This window comes from Ornithodoros turicata, chromosome 8 (genome assembly GCF_037126465.1).
Source record: "Ornithodoros turicata isolate Travis chromosome 8, ASM3712646v1, whole genome shotgun sequence".
Classification (NCBI taxonomy): Eukaryota; Metazoa; Arthropoda; class Arachnida; order Ixodida; family Argasidae; genus Ornithodoros; species Ornithodoros turicata.
In genome coordinates, this window is record NC_088208.1 from 13970011 (window position 1) to 13988607 (window position 18597).

Below are 18597 nucleotides of genomic sequence, written 5' to 3' on the forward strand. Positions count from 1 at the left end.
TTGTTCGCACTGTGTAGGAAGTTCACACAATGAAAATCACCACACAAATTTTTCACAATCACACGACAAATTTTTTTTAAAACCAAACGATCATTTGAGGGGTTAAGACCGAAGTTAGGACACATTGGGCTGCTTCCTAGCTGGAACAGTGATGAAAGGCAGACTTCGCAAGGATTTGAAAAAAATGAGGTGAGCATCATACAGAAAACGGACCGCTCTGTTGATACCGAATAGAACATTCGCATTCATTTTGTGCGAGCAATTAATTCGTAAATTATAACAATACCAAACCGAAACCAAAATGCAAAGCGCACACGGCTCACCCGAAGGAGGATACTGTGACGTCCCTCAGCATTGTTGTCTGCTAGGAAGCTTGCGTTCTTTCATGCAGGAGGACGTCAACAGTGTTGCTTTCGGCGCCCTCTTGCATTACAGAGGCGAAGCGCTCACTTCGTAATAATTCGCTCTAATAAAATCTGCGCACTTTGGGAGCGCGACATTTCGTATGTATGTTCCCGACACCCCAACGGTTACTGCTACGTCACAATCTTTGTGGCGATTTTGTTGCGGAGTCCCACTTTAAGCACATAGTGCGGACTCCAACCTACCCCTGAAACCCCCAAGCACACCCACCACCCCTGTGCCCCTGCACAGTCTCGTGTGCGTGCACACGTCATGGAAAAGCCATGCATAATGTGTAGGTGAGCACACCTTCGAATAACATTTTATTTGCTCAGTGACCCCCACTGAAGTACAAAGTTCCAAGGCTGTACACATGAAGCTATTGAGGTGTGTGCATTTATTTGCTTAGCGACCCCCACTGAAGTACAAATCTTCAAGGTTCCACACATGCAGCGTGTTGAAGCGTGCAGACCTTGTCTAAGGAAAAGGAAACAATGAAAAAGTGGGGCCATGCTACAAGCTGATGCACATAGTAATAGAAATATTCCTAGATATCTCGATTTGATCTTCGTGTCACACACACAGGAGAAAGACAAAACTGACATTGCATTCTATGTCTCTAGTATGCTTGCGAAGACTTACAAAACATATATCACAAATTGGTTTCGGTCTAGTTGAGTTCCGCAAAGAATTCCTCTCTCTCTCGACGCATAGAGAGTTCACATGAAAAAAAAAAAAAAAACAGTAGCAGCCTGCCAAGACATTTTGTTGACGCAACTGACTCAGAACTTAACTTCTCTTAACTTAAATTTCAACAAAAAGCTTTAATAGAACAGAAAAAAACGGGCCAGCACAAACGGCAAATAAGATTACGGGTCAATCACGATCGAATAACAACAAGGTTTGGTGGTTGCATTCAGACGTGTCACGATTCTTAGAATCTCAACACTACAGATGCGCAGCACTCAAACCAGTTGTAAGTTTGCGGTGCATACATATACGTTTTGACACCAAATCGTCTACCAAATCCGAGTCACGACGCTACGAGACAGTTCCCTTTTCCACCGTAAAAGCTCGGGTAGCCACGTTGTCCTTTAACAATCTCCAACTGGAATCGCAGTCACGTAGCGCACACACGTATATAAGCACACATGACGAAAGGAAGTCCGATGTTATCAATTGAGATACGCGGATGCAATGGAATAACTTCATTTAACCATCTCTGGTTTACCACATGGATAGTTTGCAGAGAAAACAAAAAGATAAACAAAAAAACATTCAGGTGACATGAACAGGTAATATAGTCCTTAAGAAACAGTCCAACGCAGTCAGCTGTTTCGAGAAAAAGAAAAAAAAAGAAGCGAAAAGCGAGAGGCTGTTTACCGTATTAAAAGCAGTAAAAAGGGGGTAAGGTAGCAACAAGAGCGGCAGAAACCTTTCCGCTGATATGGCAACACCGCTGCAACGTGGTAATGTTTTTCTTCTTTGCACCGAAACTTTCAGCCGAGACCCCTACCAGGTCTGTGTGTAAAAGGGAAGCAGACAGGGAGGGAACAGTGTAACAAAAGAGAGAGAGAAGGATGTGGAGTGGGAAGGGGGTGTCAACGTCGTGCCAGTCACTGTCTCCTCAGTCAGAGCACCAATGTCCGACGGATCTGAGCAGGAAATGCGGTCGTCCGACACCACGGTCCAACAGTCCCAGCGCTGCTATCACACAAACCTAGGTCGCGTGTTCTCCTGCGGAGACGTCATTGAAGGACAAGTCCGATCTGCACACAGAAATGGAAATATAATAGTAATAATAATAATAATAGTAATCTTTATTTTAATAAAGGCAGACAAACATCCTAATTGCCTTTATAGCTAGGGCCCGACTTTTTAGGGTTAAACCCGTATCCGCCCGATATTTACCCCCCCGAACGAAATCTGTAAAATTCGGGTTTAACCCGAATCTACCCGAAAACATCCGGGTCGCGTGGCACACTCGTAAGCGTGCATTAAAATAAAGTTTGATAACGTTGCTAAACATTAGTTCCATGTTAAGACAAATTTTTATTAAAAAAAAAAAAAATCACCCGAATACACCCGAATTCCTGACGACAGAATATGCCGTAACGGGATTTAACCCGAATACACCCGAATTTTGAAATGAAAAATATCACCCGATATTTACCCCCCGAATTTGGCCAAAAATAAAACCCGAAAAAGTCAGGCCCTATTTATAGCCCGCAACTTTGCAGTAGACAGGCCAGGCCGTAAACAGTAGGCGACTGATTTTTTGGTCACGGGGAACTGTGACCTTCGCCATTGGATTAATACATTTTCACTACAGTTTTTCCGACCAGATCGAAGTCCGAAAGCACGATTTTCTGGACTAACACGCTTGTGGACAAGCACCAATACGACTATTTTTTTGGCACTCCGGCGACAACTTCCGAACTGCCATTCTGGATTGTGCACTTGGATTGGATTGGTAATCAGAATCCTACGCAAGATTGCTCGCAAACTTTCGAACCGTATCGCCAGGTGACGCCACGACGATGGCGAGCGCGTGCCGCAGTTTCTTTTTCGGCACCAGCACAGCCAGCACTACCGCCACCTTTAGGAGTCGGGACGCTTGTAGAGTTTCTGTTTGGCAACGCCGTCGCTGTTCACCAACTTTCGACGCGTTGTCGATACGACAAACATGTGACACTTGCGCAAATGTAAGCAGATACCATCACACACAGGCGTCACATGTCACAGGGCACAATTACAGATGCATAATGTAAAACCCCGAGACCAGGGAACATGAAAGGACAGACATGTCTGTCCTTTAGTGTTCCCTAGTCTCGGGGTTTTACATTATGCATCATCTTCACCAGCTCGCTTGCTTCCTAGCCGTTTTTTCACAATTACAGACTTCATTAGTGAAGTTAAGGTGAAATAAAGTTTAATTTAGCGATAGTCAGATTTTTCAGACTGCTGCGTTATTTAGACTTTTTTCCGGTCACAGACAAGTCTGGAAAATTGGTCAGCCACTGTAGCCTAGAAATTAAAATGTGGCCTGTGCGCAGTGCACTACCGCAGCGACTTGGGTGGCACAGAACGGTATGAAGCGTCACTCGTCGTCTGCTTCGTTTGAATATATGTGGCAGTTATACATAGAGCCTGAAGTTTTCGGGAAATATTTCCCCCTAAATTCGGGGGTAAAAATCGGGTAAATAAACATGTGCTCTATATTTAGGGCCTGACTTTTTCGGGTTTTATTTTTGGCCAAATTCGGGGGGTAAATATCGGGTGATATTTTTCATGTGAAAATTCGGGTGTATTCGGGTTAAATCCCGTTACGGCATATTCTGTCGTCAGGAATTCGGGTGATTTTTTTTTGTTTAATAAAAATTTGTCTTAACATGGAACTAATGTTTAGCAATGTTATCAAACTTTATTTTAATGCACACTTATGAGTGTGCCACGCGACCCGGTTGTTTTCGGGTAGATTCGGGTTAAACCCGAATTTTACAGATTTCGTTCGGGGGGTAAATATCGGGCGGATACGGGTTTAACCCTAAAAAGTCAGGCCCTATCTATATTCATGCTAAATTCGGAGAGAAATCTGGCTCATTGCTCAAACTAACTGTACTGGTTTGATGCAAACGTTGATATAACTGCATTTGCTGCCAAACAAGTTAGTGTGCACTCATGCTGGTGTCTCAGTGAGGGCACTTTCCCAAGGTAAAACTCGGGTTTCACCCTAGAGCGGCGACCTTTAATTTGGGGTACAAATTTGGGAAAAGAATCGGGTTAAACCCTTAAACTTCAGGCTCTAGTTATGCATTATTGTAGTTCACCTTGTTAGGGGGCATGTCAGGACACCTCCAGTTGTACAGGTAGTACTGGAGATTGCCATCACCAATGCCAAACTTGAGCTTCTCCAAAAATTCTTTGTTGTCCATTAGATCCAGAGCGTTGAAGACGTCGTAACCATTCTGTAATTACAGTGGTAAGAGCATTAGCATGATATAATATTTATTGTACCGCAAGTTATGAGGTGAGGAACACAACGAGGCTGGACTCCAGGAGCCTGATTACAAACGAATAATTATTCGAGGTTCTACGTTATCCCTACGCTCATGTTTCACGACGCGTCCATGAATGCTATTAATGACGTTCTCATGTCGTATCATGGTGACTTCAAGCGTAACCAAAGTGCATAACATAAAAAGCACTTCTGCACTGTGTTAGAGTTATTAGTACACTATATTTAGGGCCTGACTTTTTAGGGTTAAACCCGTATCCGCCCGATATTTACCCCCCGAACGAAATCTGTAAAATTCGGGTTTAACCCGAATCTACCCGAAAACATCCGGGCCGCGTGGCACACTCGTAAGCGTGCATTAAAATAAAGTTTGATAACATTGCTAAACATTAGTTCCATGTTAGGACAAATTTTTATTAAACAAAAAAAAAAAAATCACCCGAATACACCCGAATTCCTGACGACAGAATATGCCGTAACGGGATTTAACCCGAATACACCCGAATTTTCAAATGAAAAATATCACCCGATATTTACCCCCCGAATTTGGCCAAAAATAAAACCCGAAAAAGTCAGGCCCTAACTATATTTGCCCATCAGTGTCCTAAAACTTATTACTATGAATCTCTGTGCGGTTAAGCACGCATGTCGCCTCTTTCTTTGCAGAGTTTTGATCGTGGCAGTGGCATGAAATAGCATTATTGTTGCCTTGCGTAACAGTAACGGTAATGGTAACGGAAAGAGAAACGGCATGCAGTCGAAACTCGTTAATATGACCACTGCATTTTTTTTAGGTTTCTTTGCGTTGTTTGAAAATCAGGTTGGAATCGGGCAGAAAAGAAAGAAAAACACTTCTCACATTTCACATGGGCGAAACATGGTTAGGGGCAGTGCAGAGTGCAACACATTCATTGTTCATCGGTGCCACACATTCTGTGCACAAAATATGTGAAACTGGTGCTTTCGTACAGAGCCAGCTACACACTGCAACTGCTCATATTTGTCCGCTAGCGGTCTTCGTATAAAATAAGAAGTATCTGTGCGTACGTTTTTTGTGACAATAAGTGCGTCCTGCATCAGGGCAACGAGTGGCACTGAGGCAGCCACTGTGTAAAAGGCGTAGGCCGCTTTCAACTCCTTATGCACGGTGTGGTGCATTACTGTAGACGGCAGAGAGTAGAAGCTTACGAAGTCCGTGATCTGTCCGTCTGCCTGCATAGAGAGTAAAATCCTTTTGGAATTAGTACTAAATGGGGGGAAGGGTAAACAATTCAATATGTTAGTTGCACTTAAACATGGGAAAAGATGAGCAGCAGTAACTCCCATTTTAGTGAAAACATTTTTGTCACTCAATCCTAACCCAGAAATCAGGCTGCTCATGAAATTGTTAACCTAGAGAGATTTTAGAATTTTTTGCAAGTACGCATTTCAGACATCGATGCTCCACTTCAATGTCCACTGTGACAGACATATTTGTGAGCTCAGCATGGTACCCATGTGAATTCATTCATGATGGCATTCACACACATCATTCACCATTATGTCATAGAGAATGCTGTGATATTGAGTGAGGGTCTACGATATGATGTGATGTTGAATGAATGGCTATGATGCAATGTGATGTTAATGATGGGTCATGATAAGTTATTACGTTAAAATTCAATGATGGGCTCTGGAGTTGTGGTCGAATGGCGGATTTTGAGTTGAAGCACAATGATGTGTTTTGAAATTGTAGTCTTCCTGATGGGTTGTGAGTTGATGTTGATTGATTGTGAGCTGACGTTCAAAGATGGATCATGATAACGAGAGGATAGAGAGGTAGCAAGCGAGCTGGTGGTATAGATCCATAACTTAAAAACCCGAGACTAGGGGACAAGGGCCTTGTCTGTGTTTGTCGTTTTTTTGTCCCCTAGTCTCGGGTTTTTAAGTTATGGATCATGATGTTGAGCTGTGAAGTGATGTTCAACGATGGGTCACAATGTTGGCGAGTTCTGGGCTGTGTTCAATGATGGGTTATCATTAAGTCCCTCAGTTTTCTGCTGCAGCAAATTCGAAATTCCGCGGCACCGACTCGTAAATTCCTCAATTTTCCGCTGCGAGCAGTCAACGGCCACTTGAAACGGGAAAGACGGTTTTCTTGGATAATGTGGGAACAAAAAATATTTTCTAAAATTACAGATTCAAAGCACTGTTGTGGCTCAGCATTATATACATGACATCCTGTGTTCCCCTCTGATGCGGTCTGCCACGTGCAATCATTTTTTCACTTTGTGTTTGTGTCTGTCCCTTCGTGTTCCCTAGTCTCGGGGTTTTACATCATGCATCATCTTCACCAGCTCGCTTGCTTCCTAGCCATTTTTTTTCATTTTATACCTGCTGAAAGATCTTTCAGTGCCTACAGAGTTTATGGGAACTATATAGGAAGGAGTTTAAAATACATGCCCTGGGAAAGTTACATCTTTAGGACACCATTTTCTGTTCCTGGGCTGTAGGCATTATTTAAGAATCTTAACTTTTTGAAGTGCACTTCCCAGACATCGAAACAAAATCTCCCACTGCCACCGATAAACTGCACACAGGAGGTAGCTCTGCCCCTTCCTCAGGCGAAGTATGCACAATAAACTTGGGCTAACGTTATCTTAAGCTAAACTACAATCTGTGAGTGTTTGTCCTGCAGCATGGACAATTTCGTAAGGCAGGCTTCACATCACGCAGGGAAGCATCAGTTGAAGCCCACTTTCGGAATGTGTCGTTCGTATTCGGCGAATACAGTAGTCGAATACGTATCTGGAAATCCGAATATTGGGTATTTGATACGCGAATGAAACACTTCGAGTGATTGATATTCGATACGAATTCCAGGAGTCGAATATCCGGACACCTCTAAAAACAAGGGATTCCGTGCGATTCTGTGCCAAACGGAGGATTCCGCAATTTCTTTCGAATTCTGCAAAATTTCGCTGAATCGTGGAAAACCGAGGGCCTTAGTTATCATGTCGATGGGTTGTGATTAGACCCTGAAGTTTTCGGGTTTTATATTTTTCCAAATTCGGGGGGTAGAAATCGGGTCAATAAATTGATGTCGAAAATTCACGCAAATTCGGGCAGAAAAATTACCATCAGACTGAGTTTGGGGAGAAATCGGGCATTATTGTAGAATAAACGTTCACTGTACCGTTAGTAAGTGCCAGAAGTAAGGGGCCAGTCGCATATTTTGTGAGAAATTAGTAGGTCGATGCCTTGAGGTGCCTAGCCTAGGTGCAGTTTTGCAGGTAGAAATCGGGTTTAATCCTAGACAGGTGAACCTCAATTCGGGCTGCAAATTCGGGGAAAGATCGGGTTTAACCCTAAAACATCAGGGTCTAGTTGTGATGTGATGGGCTGCGAGCATGTCCTACCATGACGTCATGTCGAATGGATTTCTTGAAAAATTCGGACCTATGCAATGACGCACAGGATGCTGCTCACTGGTTTCAAGATTAGAGTTCAAGATTCTACTCTGAGGTACAAAATACTTCCCTTAATGGAGCCATGCAGTTTTGGGAATTAGAAAAACAAGGTCACACCTAGTTTCGGTTTCGTGGTGGCACAAGCATGAACTGCAGCGCCTTTCTGGGTGTCACAAGGGGGACGCCAAAGCGATAAACGTAATTGGGGACTTTCGGGATATGATTACCGTAAAAGTGGTTAATTTGGCGATCTTAATAATTGGCGAATTCGTGCGGGAGCGCGTTTCGGGTATATTTCGCGGGACCTTAATTTCGCGAATTCGTGTGCGAGCGGACCGAAGCGGAAGTTTCAGGATCGGGGAGATCGGGGGTTCGTGACACTGCCGACTGTAAACAACGAGAATTAGCCGGCCTCTACATGCCGGCTGACTTACAGAGGCTTACCGTCAACTCCAATCCCGAATCAATGACATACGTGCTGGTACTGTGAAAGCTGGTATCTGCAATGCCAAGTGATGCACTATGCGAGCACACTGCTGATGTTCAAGTGGCGTTTCAATTCGAGAAATGTTCGATAAGAACAAAGTGTAAGAATAAAGGTAGTCGAGCAAGTCGGTTTGTCTTTGTGGAACGCATATCGTCGCGAATTCCAGTTCCCATACTTTTTCATCCCCGCTACCTTAATTTCGCGGAACCTTAATTTCGCGGAACCTTAATTTCGCGAAAAAAGTTGGATCGCGAAATTCGCGAAAGTTAAGTCCTCGCGAAAATTTATACTTTTACAGTAACTGCAACCAGTAAATTCTGTCACTCTCGTAAATTTAGTTGAAATATTTTGCTCGGGGTCTCTAAGTGTCTAGGCACGTGAAAGCGTCTTCTTAGCAGTGGTTTTGGGTCAGGAATGTTATCCCCATCAGTGTCTAGGAATTTCTCCCTTCACTGGCACAGGTCTGCTCAACGTACCTCCACCACGTAGCTGTCGACGACGTCGGGGCGGGGCAAGAACCAGTGGCGAAATTCCTCCAGTGTGAAGCACGGAGCCAGGTCGAACTTTTCAAGGAACTGGAAGGGCGAGATCACAACTGTGTACAGAATTGCAAAGGCAGGCAAATGGATTGTGTTACAAGGCATAAACAGTGATCCGTCCAGTGATGGCCACTATAACTACTTCTACAGTAGTTTGACTGTAACTACAAACTACTTCACGATGGAGTAGTTTTACTAGTTCAACCACTTTTAAGGGGAGGTAGTTTTAACTACCTCCCCAGCAACTGTAGTAGTTAAAGAAGTAGTTTTAACTACGTCTTTAACTACTGCAATGTATTTTAACTACATCTCTAACTACTTAACGTTGTCCATCAACACCAATCCCATTCCATAGTGTACTTGGACACCTAAATATGAATCACAAGCAGTGGTAACAGTGAAGATTTAGTACACATGCACGGCACAATTGCTCTGCACCCCCGTTCTCATCAAAAAAGTAGTTGAAGGTAAAAGTCGGAAACACAATCGTGCCATACAGCCTGCAGCAAAATCGGAAGTAGTTGGCGCCTGCAGTAACGTAACTACAGTAGTTAACTACTCGAAATTGTAGTTTAAATAGTAGTTGCACACTACATTTCTGCAAGTAGTTCATAACTACTTTTGAAGTACAATCAGGTAGTTTAACTTGTAGTTTAACTACTGGCCATCACTGGTGATCACAAACATTTCATAACCCAAAATGCAGATAACAAAATGCATCGGAGCTTCTTTACAATGGTCTTAAAGAAGCACCGAGGTGACACACAAATTTTTTCTCGTTTTTTCACTGCGGAGTTTCCTGCAACAAATGAAATGAGTTCCTGCGAAAGAACGATGAGTGCAGGTGACCTACAGCGCGAGCGCGAGACCGCTGTGCTGCACACCTTTCAAAAATCCTCTCCTCGTGAAAAGGGCACAATGCAGACCGAGAGGACGTCTGATCTAACATGATCCCCATGCACGTCATCCTCAAGATTTGAGCATTTGCAAAAGGAGGACAGGTCAGTCTCATTCAGCGTGATGCATGCTTCTGTATTGCTACTGAGAGCTACGACCTCTTACCTCTGTCAGTAGCGCATGAGCCTTTGGAACATCAGACTTCTTGAGCTGTCGGAAACCAACAGTCTTCGGTTTCTAGATTAGAGAGTGGCGAGAAAGCGAGCCATCTGTTACACGTTGACGTGCGTGATTTTTTAAAAAAATCAACGTCGCTACCTCAGGAAGCTTGTAGAGCTTGAGCGTCCGTTGCATCGTCATATTCCGACTCAGATGAGAAAAACGCACGTCAATTAGCTTGCGAGGATTGAGTGATCGGTGCCAGTACCTGATAGACAAAAAATGAGGACGAACACGATTTGAGTTGTTACAGTTGTCCAGTAGGGGGAGGTGATGAACAAAAGCAAAGGCTAGGGTATGGTGTGCAGGGATGGACAAAGTACCTCAAAAATTGTACTTAAAGAAAAGAACAAAGTCATTTAAAGCACTCACAAAGTACATTAAAAATTTTCGAAAAGTTTCAATACTTTGTGGCGATCAAAGGTGAGGTAATATGGTTGGAGTATGATTTGGACTTTAGAAAATTTTTAGCAAGTATCTTTCGCAAAGTGCTAGTTAAAAACCATGCACAGCTTACAGCTGACTCATTAATACGAACTGAAACATGTAATTGAATTCGCATTTATAAACATGTGCAGGAAGTCAGTTCTGCTAGTGTAAACTATTATTTCTCAACTTATCCACCTGCACAGCGTGCAGTGTTGACGCGCTGGTCTCTTAATGAAGGAGGCTTGCTTCGCAGACAAAAGGGACACAAGTCAACAGGTACTAGGCAGCCTTTTTAAAAATTATTCACTGATATTTTCCAAGTTTTGTGTTTGCATTGCCAATTGGATATCTGAGTCGTTGACAGGAAAGTAGCAAAGAAAAGTACTTAAGGTACAGTATAAAATAATACGGATAACAAGTTTTACAGTTAACTGGGTTACAGAAAACGAGTTTTACAGTTAACTGAGTTGCGGATAACAAGTTTTACAGTTAACTGAGTTGCGGATAACAAGTTTTACTGTTAACTGGGTTACAGAAAACGAGTTTTACAGTTAACTGAGTTGCGGATAAGTTTTACAGTTGACTGAGTTATGGCCGAGTGAGGCATGACTCCAATGAGCACTTTGAGGCTATAATCAAGTGGTCGCGACACATTTTCGGGACACAGGAGTAAATCGTACTGCAATTAAATACACATACCTGCAAGTTCCTATAGGTTTGGGCAGGACAACACCCGCCGTGTACACAGCCTGGAAGATGCCCTTGCGGTTGACTCTCCGCGTGATCTCGCGAATTAGGACTGGTGCCACACGTTTAGACCGCAGTTTCTTGTGCACACAGAGGAAGTTCACTTCTGCCATCCGCTGAACACTGCGTAAGAGAAGGGGGGTTGTCACACAGTGCGAGCCATCCTTCAAATATGAGGAGGAGGAACTTTCACGTACGTTCACCTGCACACGCACGTACAGGCACAGAAAGGAAAACCGGTTCTTACTGGTTGTAGATGCGGATGGTGGCCGGAACTGCACTGATGAAACCAACCAGCTTGTGGCTCTTGACTACGCGGACGCCACAGTGCCAATCGGAAGACCAACCAGGTGGCTGCAACGCCCTGTCGTCGCGTTCGTGAACAGTGTGAGGGCGGGCGCTTTACAATAAACATGTGCACGATGAAAGGTGAAAGTCACTGAAAAGGTCAGCCAGCTGTAGGACTCGAACCCACATCTTCTGGATTGCCGGTCCAGGGCTCTACCAATTGAGCTAAGCTAACACGCCTTCTCAGCGACTTCCAGGGTGCGTCATCTGAAGGGACAAACCAGTCACTCTCTCTCACTCATCCTCCTTTCACTCTTAGACTTTTGCTCACTCATACACACATTCATACGACGGGATCGACGCAGGCGGCAACTGTTGAACATGAGAGAACTGATGTTCTGAGGCTGGAACAACGTAGAAGGGACAAATACATACAAAGCCTCAACTCAACTCAATTGAGGCCTTGTATGTATTTGTCCCTTCTATGTTGTTCCAGCCTCAGAACATCAGTTCTCTCATGTTAAACATGTGCACGATACCAAGTATTTTGCAAGGATGTGCGCGAAGTTTCCGTATGCTTCTTGGTAAAAACAATCTAATTTCTCTCTCACTTAAAGGGACACCAAAGTGCAAGATCTTCTAAAAAAAAACGGCAGGGTGAATAGGGTCGTCGTGACACTTTGCCGCACTTATTTTATAAAACACTTTTTACTTTGCCGTATGTTATGTCAGATGAATGCAAAAGGCCTATCTGCATCAATGTGACCCAGTACAGATGAGAACCTTACAGCACAAACTGTAATAGACACCAATAGACTCCAAGAAAATTGGCGCCACGGAATGCCGAAACTCGTCCTCGGCTGATGCTCTCACTTCTCGCATGTCAGGTATGGTTTGTAAAGGGTTTGCAAACCACAGCCACATAGAAGAGTAATTATTTTTTCCTCAATACTATTCCATTGTGCAGTAGAATGCCTCCCTTCAAAACAAATTTTTATTTTCGAGGTAGTATAAATTGTAAGTTAAGTACTATATTTGTTAGGCCATGGCTAACATTTCTGGGCAGAACAGCAACAACTGCAGAGTAGTAAACGCCCTTCTTCTGCACATCCTACACCATTTTAAGACCAGTCTATCTTATATACCAGGTGTCTCAGTTAAATCCCCGGGCTAAATAATTCGCGAACCGGTGCACCAATCGAATAACTTTCTTTTTTTACAAGTATCTGTCCAATATCGCCTACAAGATGCACACCGCGTAAATGAGCGGGAGGCGCTCATTATTTAAATAAAAATTCAAATGAGTTTCGTGAAAAAAAGCTGACTTCTAAAGCAGGGCGCAGTCAGCATTAAAATGGGTACTACCCCTTCTGGGACCTTCAGTGGATACCTTTTAGAGAAAAATCTGCCACCGAAGCCAGTCATTTGTTGCGGTGATTAACTGGTTTCGGTTTAGATATTTTTGTCGCGGCTGGTTGCGGCGAGTCGCAAAAGGATGTAATTCATTGGTGTAAGGACGTAATTCATTGGTGGACATGGGAGTGAAAGAGCGTCCTTTTGCACTTCACCGCGACAACAATATGTAAACCGAAACCAATCACTTACTGCAACAAATGACCCGCTTCGGTTGCAGATTTTTCTCTAAAAGGTATCTACTGAAGGTCCCAGAAGGGCTAGTACCCATTTTAATGCCGACAGCGCCCTGCTTTAGAAGTTAGCTTTTTTCACTAAACTCATTTGAATTTTGATTTAAATAATGAGCGCCTCCCGCTCATTCATGCGGTGCGCATCTTGTAGGCGGTATTGGACAGATACTTGTAAAAAAAGTTATTCGATTGGTGCACCGGTTCGCGAATTATTTAGCCCAAGGATTTAACTGGGACACCCGGTATATAGTACAGTGTATCTTATAGCACACTTCATTGTGGCCTGTGGGTCACCCTCTACATTGCTCATGCACATGGGAAACATGCCTTAAACTATGATAATAGTGTACCAGTGGAACAACATATAAAGCTTAATCAAATCATGCAAAATAATGTTTGGCTGCTAGATGAAAATACCTCCCGAACTGTCTCGTATCTCTTTCGTCAAAAGTAGAAAATTACATCAGCACCGTGGGCCCGTGAACAAGTAAACGTGGTAACCACATCTGAGCACAACGCTTCAAAATATTAAGTAATAAATTATTGGAAATGTTAACAATATACAATTTTAGACACTGCTATAAAAAAATTCAGCACATGGGTCACAAATTGTCAGCTGAACTGGAATGACTCACCACTTCAGGAATTCTGGAGCATAGTCGAAGCGGAACATATTGTCATCATCTTCAACGTAATTTTCATTTAGTAACTGGTATAATTCCTTTAGCTGCAAATGAACATAAAAAGCAATGTACACGCGTCTCAGCCTTCCCTCGCACGACGGTGACACAGCAAAATAAAGATACAGTGTATTCCACCTCGGCACTCTAGTAACACAGGAATTCCCAGTATGTTCGTTAGTTTGTGCTAGGGGATGCCCATAGAAATCTCACAGAGAGAGGCTAGAAGGAAAGGCGGGGAGGATTATCGGAGGAGAGCAAAGAACTTGAACGGGGTTCTTCCCTCTCTCAACGTACGCGCTCGGGGGTAGCCATATTGAATCAGCTGAGGAAGAAGCGTCACATATTTTTAGCCCATGAAAGGAGGCACAATTCCAAAAACTGTTGGCAACACTCGCTCCGCTTCTTACGTTGGCTACGGATTTTGTCACTGTCCGTCCTTATCCAGGCTTGTAGCCAAGGCTGGTCGACGCAGCAGTGGAGACCGCGTTCCAATGTGGCGTCCGTGTCGTGTCTGTTTCTTCATGTCGTTTAGTTTTTTTCTTTCTTTCTTTCAAATCTTAGGGTTTCATGGATTAGGGCTGTGTGTTACTGCTCCAAAAACCTTTTTTGCGTTATGTTTGGTGTATGCTTACCAGTTTTTTTGTGTTTTTTTTATGCGCCGTGGCAACGGTAGCTGATTCAATATGGCTAGAGAGCGGATTTTTAGGCACTAACAGGTAGCACTCTTCACCGCATCAACTGTTATAGGCCTACCAATCTTTAGAATCGTACCTTTTTATTTTCCGATTGGAAGGAAAGATCATACATAAAAAGGTGGACACACACTTTCTCAGCTTATCCGGAGACAAAGTGATATCATCCGCGATGATGATTGGCATACTGCATGCTACGCGGTCAAGAGCGACCCCTGTTAGAGAATAAAAGTCCGCTCTCTAAATACGGCGCTACCCTCGCCCCATACATCTCAGTTTCGTAGGTTTCCTTCTAGAATACTCCTTAAGATTTCTGTGGGGACGCCCCAAGACTAATACCGTGTTTTCGTATAGTGGGGAAGAGGATGTAATTATGAAACTGTTGGCTCCTTACTCGTACACGATGAAAGTAAACGGCAAGGTTTTTAAAGTCTGGCGCAAAGCTAAGCGGCGCAACTCTGGACGTCCTGCACGCGTCACTTGTTCATTGAGGTGACTACATGGGCGAGTATATCTGGGTTAAAGGAGCACTGAGGCGACCCCCACAATTTTTAATTTTTTCGGTGCGGAGTGTTCTCCAACGAATGAAATGAGTTCCTACGAAAGAATTACGACCGCAGGTGACCTACAGAGCGAGCGCAAGGGCTCTGTTCCCCACACCATTCAAAAATTCTTCTCCTCGTGTGAAAAGAGTGCGTCACAGAACGAGAGGACGTCGTGACGTATGCTACTCCCCTCACGTAACCAGTGACGCACAGCGAGCTGCGAAGGAAAAGAAAAGGAAACGAGGCACGGAGCATCAAATACGTCACGCGGGCATCGTGTCGGCCAGGTCCCCCAAACTCACCTCGGAAAAGCGTGCAACGAAGAAGGCCGCCACTAGATACCCCACTGTTGCCGTTCCGGATCACTTCAGCGCGCTAAGTTTAGCAGCAAAATGTTTTTGTTGTTTCTGCGAATGAATCTAGGCTTCTGTATGTCCAAAGACAACGCGTATAACAACTTTCTGTGTCGTGTTTCATTTTTTGGTCCCGTTTTTGAACGTGTTGAGCGATCGGAAGGATCTAGTGCACGGCTGCGTGCATCACATAGCGTACTTGTCGTACACGAGGCGCCGCAGGCGCAGTCGTCCATTTCTCCTTCGGTGACTTGGCCTGGCTTGGATAGTGCTTCAACTGCATCTTTAGCGCGCTACAATCAAACGCAGGCCAACGTCTGGTAACAATGGGGTATCTAAGGGCGGCCTCCGGCATTGCACGCATCGGGATAGGAACAAATACATGGGAAAATGGCGACCTTGAGGGACCTGGTGTCGGCAGTCCGCGGCTGCTTTCTCCGGCTGTTTTGTGAATTCAATTGAATTGAACTCAATTAAATTCAATCGAATAAATCTTCAGTTGTGAGTTTGCAGCCATCGCGTTGTGTCTTCCTCTGTGTGTGTCCCTGTCCTTTTGCTGCATACTATCTACAACGTACAGCTATAACGCACCGCAGAGCGAAAATACTTTGCGTTGTGACTCCTGGTGGACAGCTTGACAGCTGAGGCAGAATTTTGGGCGACGTTAAATGTCACCTCAATGCTCCTTTAAGCAGGCTATGGAAGAGAGCGGTACTTGTCTGCCCATTGCTAGAGTGGTACTTGAAGGTTCATTCGGCAGGTTACAAGTTAAAGCTGCTCTCTCGCTACAGTATCCCTCCCCATTCTCGAACAAGTCCGAGCAGATTCTGTCGGATGGCAGGGTTCACGTGCTAAGAGAAAAGCATTCACGCTGTGAAGAAGAAGAAAATGAACTATACGTATAAACAAAGTTCCAGGAAAGCAAAACGAAAACGGAGGCAAGTTAAGTATTCCGCAGGAGGATGAGGGACTTTCAGAAAACGCAGGTAGCGATGATCCAGTAAGTACACACAAAGTTAACACAGTGTCGTTACCTGGCGCTGCATCGGTGTATTTTTCCCCCGGTGCGACACCCTAGCGGAAAGCGGACTCGCTCAGAGGGGTGAAGGAGTGTGCCGGCAGCGGCACCAATTCAAACCACGTTTCGAGCACGTTCAAGCGATACCGAAACTACCGCAGTGTGTGTCGCTACCAGCGCACTCGCTCACCCCACTGAAACGAGTAAACGAGCCCGTTTCCGCTCGCCGTTGGGGTGTCGCACCGAGGAGGAAATACACCGCTCGTGGGGTCCGTAAAACTTTTGTCGGGACCTGTACTGATATAAACCGATACCGTACAATCACCCCCACAAGAGGTCCTACCGTTAAGTGAATAACTCTGGAGATAAGAGGACGTGACGGCAACTCACAACAGCCGCATCATTGATGTCCAGTGTGTCCCACATGAAGTCTGAGGGCAGCGAGTACGGCTGCTCACGAATCTCCTCCACGCTCTTGTTTGGCTCTATGGGCTCGTTCAGTCCGTTGGTGGGCAGCTTCTCGTCGATGCGGGGCACCGGTTGAGTGTTCCAGAACTCGTAGTGCTTGTGGAGGGCCTCCTCCGGCGTCTTGGCGGGCCCCTCGTGCACCACGTTCAGGTTCAGTATTTCCATCGCCTTGCGGAGGTCTTGTAGTTTACTCATCGGGATGCCCTACGTCAAAGACATTTCATCGTGAAGACAACAGGAGGATCAATGGCTGACATGTGCCATCTTCGTATTCGTAATTTTTGAAGAAAATAAAACTTTCTCAACAAAACGCATAAAAGATGATGCATAACGTACCAGGAGAGTTCGAATGCTTTAGCAGTGCTAAGCACGCACGTGTGAGCGGCAAATCTGCCCGGTCTTTTAAACGATGGCCCATGTTTTAAGTTACATATGGCAGGTTTGTGAAATGCATTTCAGTTATTTGAACTGGTATTTATCTATTTATTGTATTTGTAATAATTTGGCTAAGCGCTTATTTTATTTTACTTTATTTTTTCTTTAACCGCAATTTTGGATGCCATGCACGCAGAGCGACGCTAATTGTCCAAATCAGTGTCGTAAATGTTTTTATCTGCAGAACGACAAGCTTTACATTGCGTACAATTCACGACGGCTTACCTTCAGCTCGTTGTCGCCGTACTCCTCCCGGTTACCGGTCTTCGTTGGAATATCTGTATCTGATCTGCAATTACAATAGCTCCTTCTGCCTCACATGCGCACAGTGGCAGACAGCACAATACAACATACACAAATGCAATGCATTTGGCGTCTATTATTTCGACGTGAAATAGAGGCGCAATAAAATTGATGACGCACATCGTACGTAGCTCTCACCCGTGCTCCACCCATACCGAGTTGCTAACGTGAGTTAGCGCTCGTAAAACAAAAACGGGAAAAAAATCCCGTCTTCCCACCACATGCGGCAGGGGCACATGCACTCACTTTGAAGAATCCTCGTTTTCATCTGGGGGGACTTCTTTCGCGGTCTCCCCGTTGGTGCTCGGAGCTTCAATTTCACCGCAGGCATGCTCATTGCCGTGCGTATCTTCCATGGTGACTGCTGGAGCTGCTTATGCACAAAGTTCACGTTTGTACGGTGACAAGTAACGTGGAGTCGCGTGCGCACACGTGATAAGGAAAGTTCACCACATTTTCTGTATCATAAACTGAAGGGATATAAAAAACTATGGGGACACCGCCGTACGGAAGACCACGACCGCCGATTAAACATGGAACACCAATAATGGACGGCAGACGTATAGCCGCCCAAGCGCGGCGATGTTTTCGTATTTAATGTCGTATCGTAATCTCGCGTAATTGAATCTTATTGAACAAGCATTGTATTACCGAATGTGATGTTTTTTGAGGATCACCACCCCACGTAAGTATGATTTGACAATCCCAATGATTTTTTTTTTTTTCTTGTTCGGGGAGAAGCAGGTGGGGCGAGTGGGGACACGGGGGCAGAGCACGGGGCACACCCAGCAATTTCCAGCAATTCACCCACGAAAATCTGTTGAAATTTGATAGGAGACATTTTATTGCAGCGGGTGTCCGAATTTCCTTCTTTATGTCCCGTTGTTCCACGGTGTGCCACACAGAGTCCTTCCGGGAAAGGGGGATGGCCGGGCAATGAGGGGGGAGGGAGGATGCAACAGGCGCGGCCGCACCGCGA

At 44.6% G+C, this 18597-nt stretch overlaps 1 protein-coding gene and 1 long non-coding RNA gene across 2 annotated transcripts in view; both read right to left on the minus strand.

Annotated features, from left to right (window-relative positions):
* Nucleotides 1-18597, minus strand: part of LOC135366497 (uncharacterized) — a 113830-nt gene that overhangs the window by 8037 nt on the left and 87196 nt on the right. The gene's annotated exons all lie outside the window — the stretch shown is intronic.
* On the minus strand, nt 692-18178 carry LOC135366489 (glycylpeptide N-tetradecanoyltransferase 1-like). The gene is made up of 12 exons (XM_064599201.1): nt 17865-18178; nt 17541-17604; nt 16803-17084; nt 13757-13848; nt 11435-11551; nt 11140-11310; nt 10111-10219; nt 9958-10029; nt 8833-8931; nt 5468-5632; nt 4233-4370; nt 692-2171 (listed from the first exon to the last, which is right to left on the minus strand). Exons 1-12 carry the CDS (start codon nt 17972-17974, stop codon nt 2151-2153), a joined length of 1440 nt encoding a protein of 479 aa, XP_064455271.1. The 5' UTR covers nt 17975-18178; the 3' UTR covers nt 692-2150.

Coding starts and splice junctions, on each gene's coding strand:
- LOC135366489 (XM_064599201.1), bottom strand. CDS start 17,974: ATGGAAGATACGCACGGCAATGAGCATGCCTGCGGTGAAATTGAAGCT. Junction 13,849..16,802: donor ACATCAATGATGCGGCTGTT/GTGAGTTGCCGT, acceptor GTTCATTTGCAG/CTAAAGGAATTATACCAGTT. Junction 10,030..10,110: donor AGCTCTACAAGCTTCCTGAG/GTAGCGACGTTG, acceptor TCTCTAATCTAG/AAACCGAAGACTGTTGGTTT.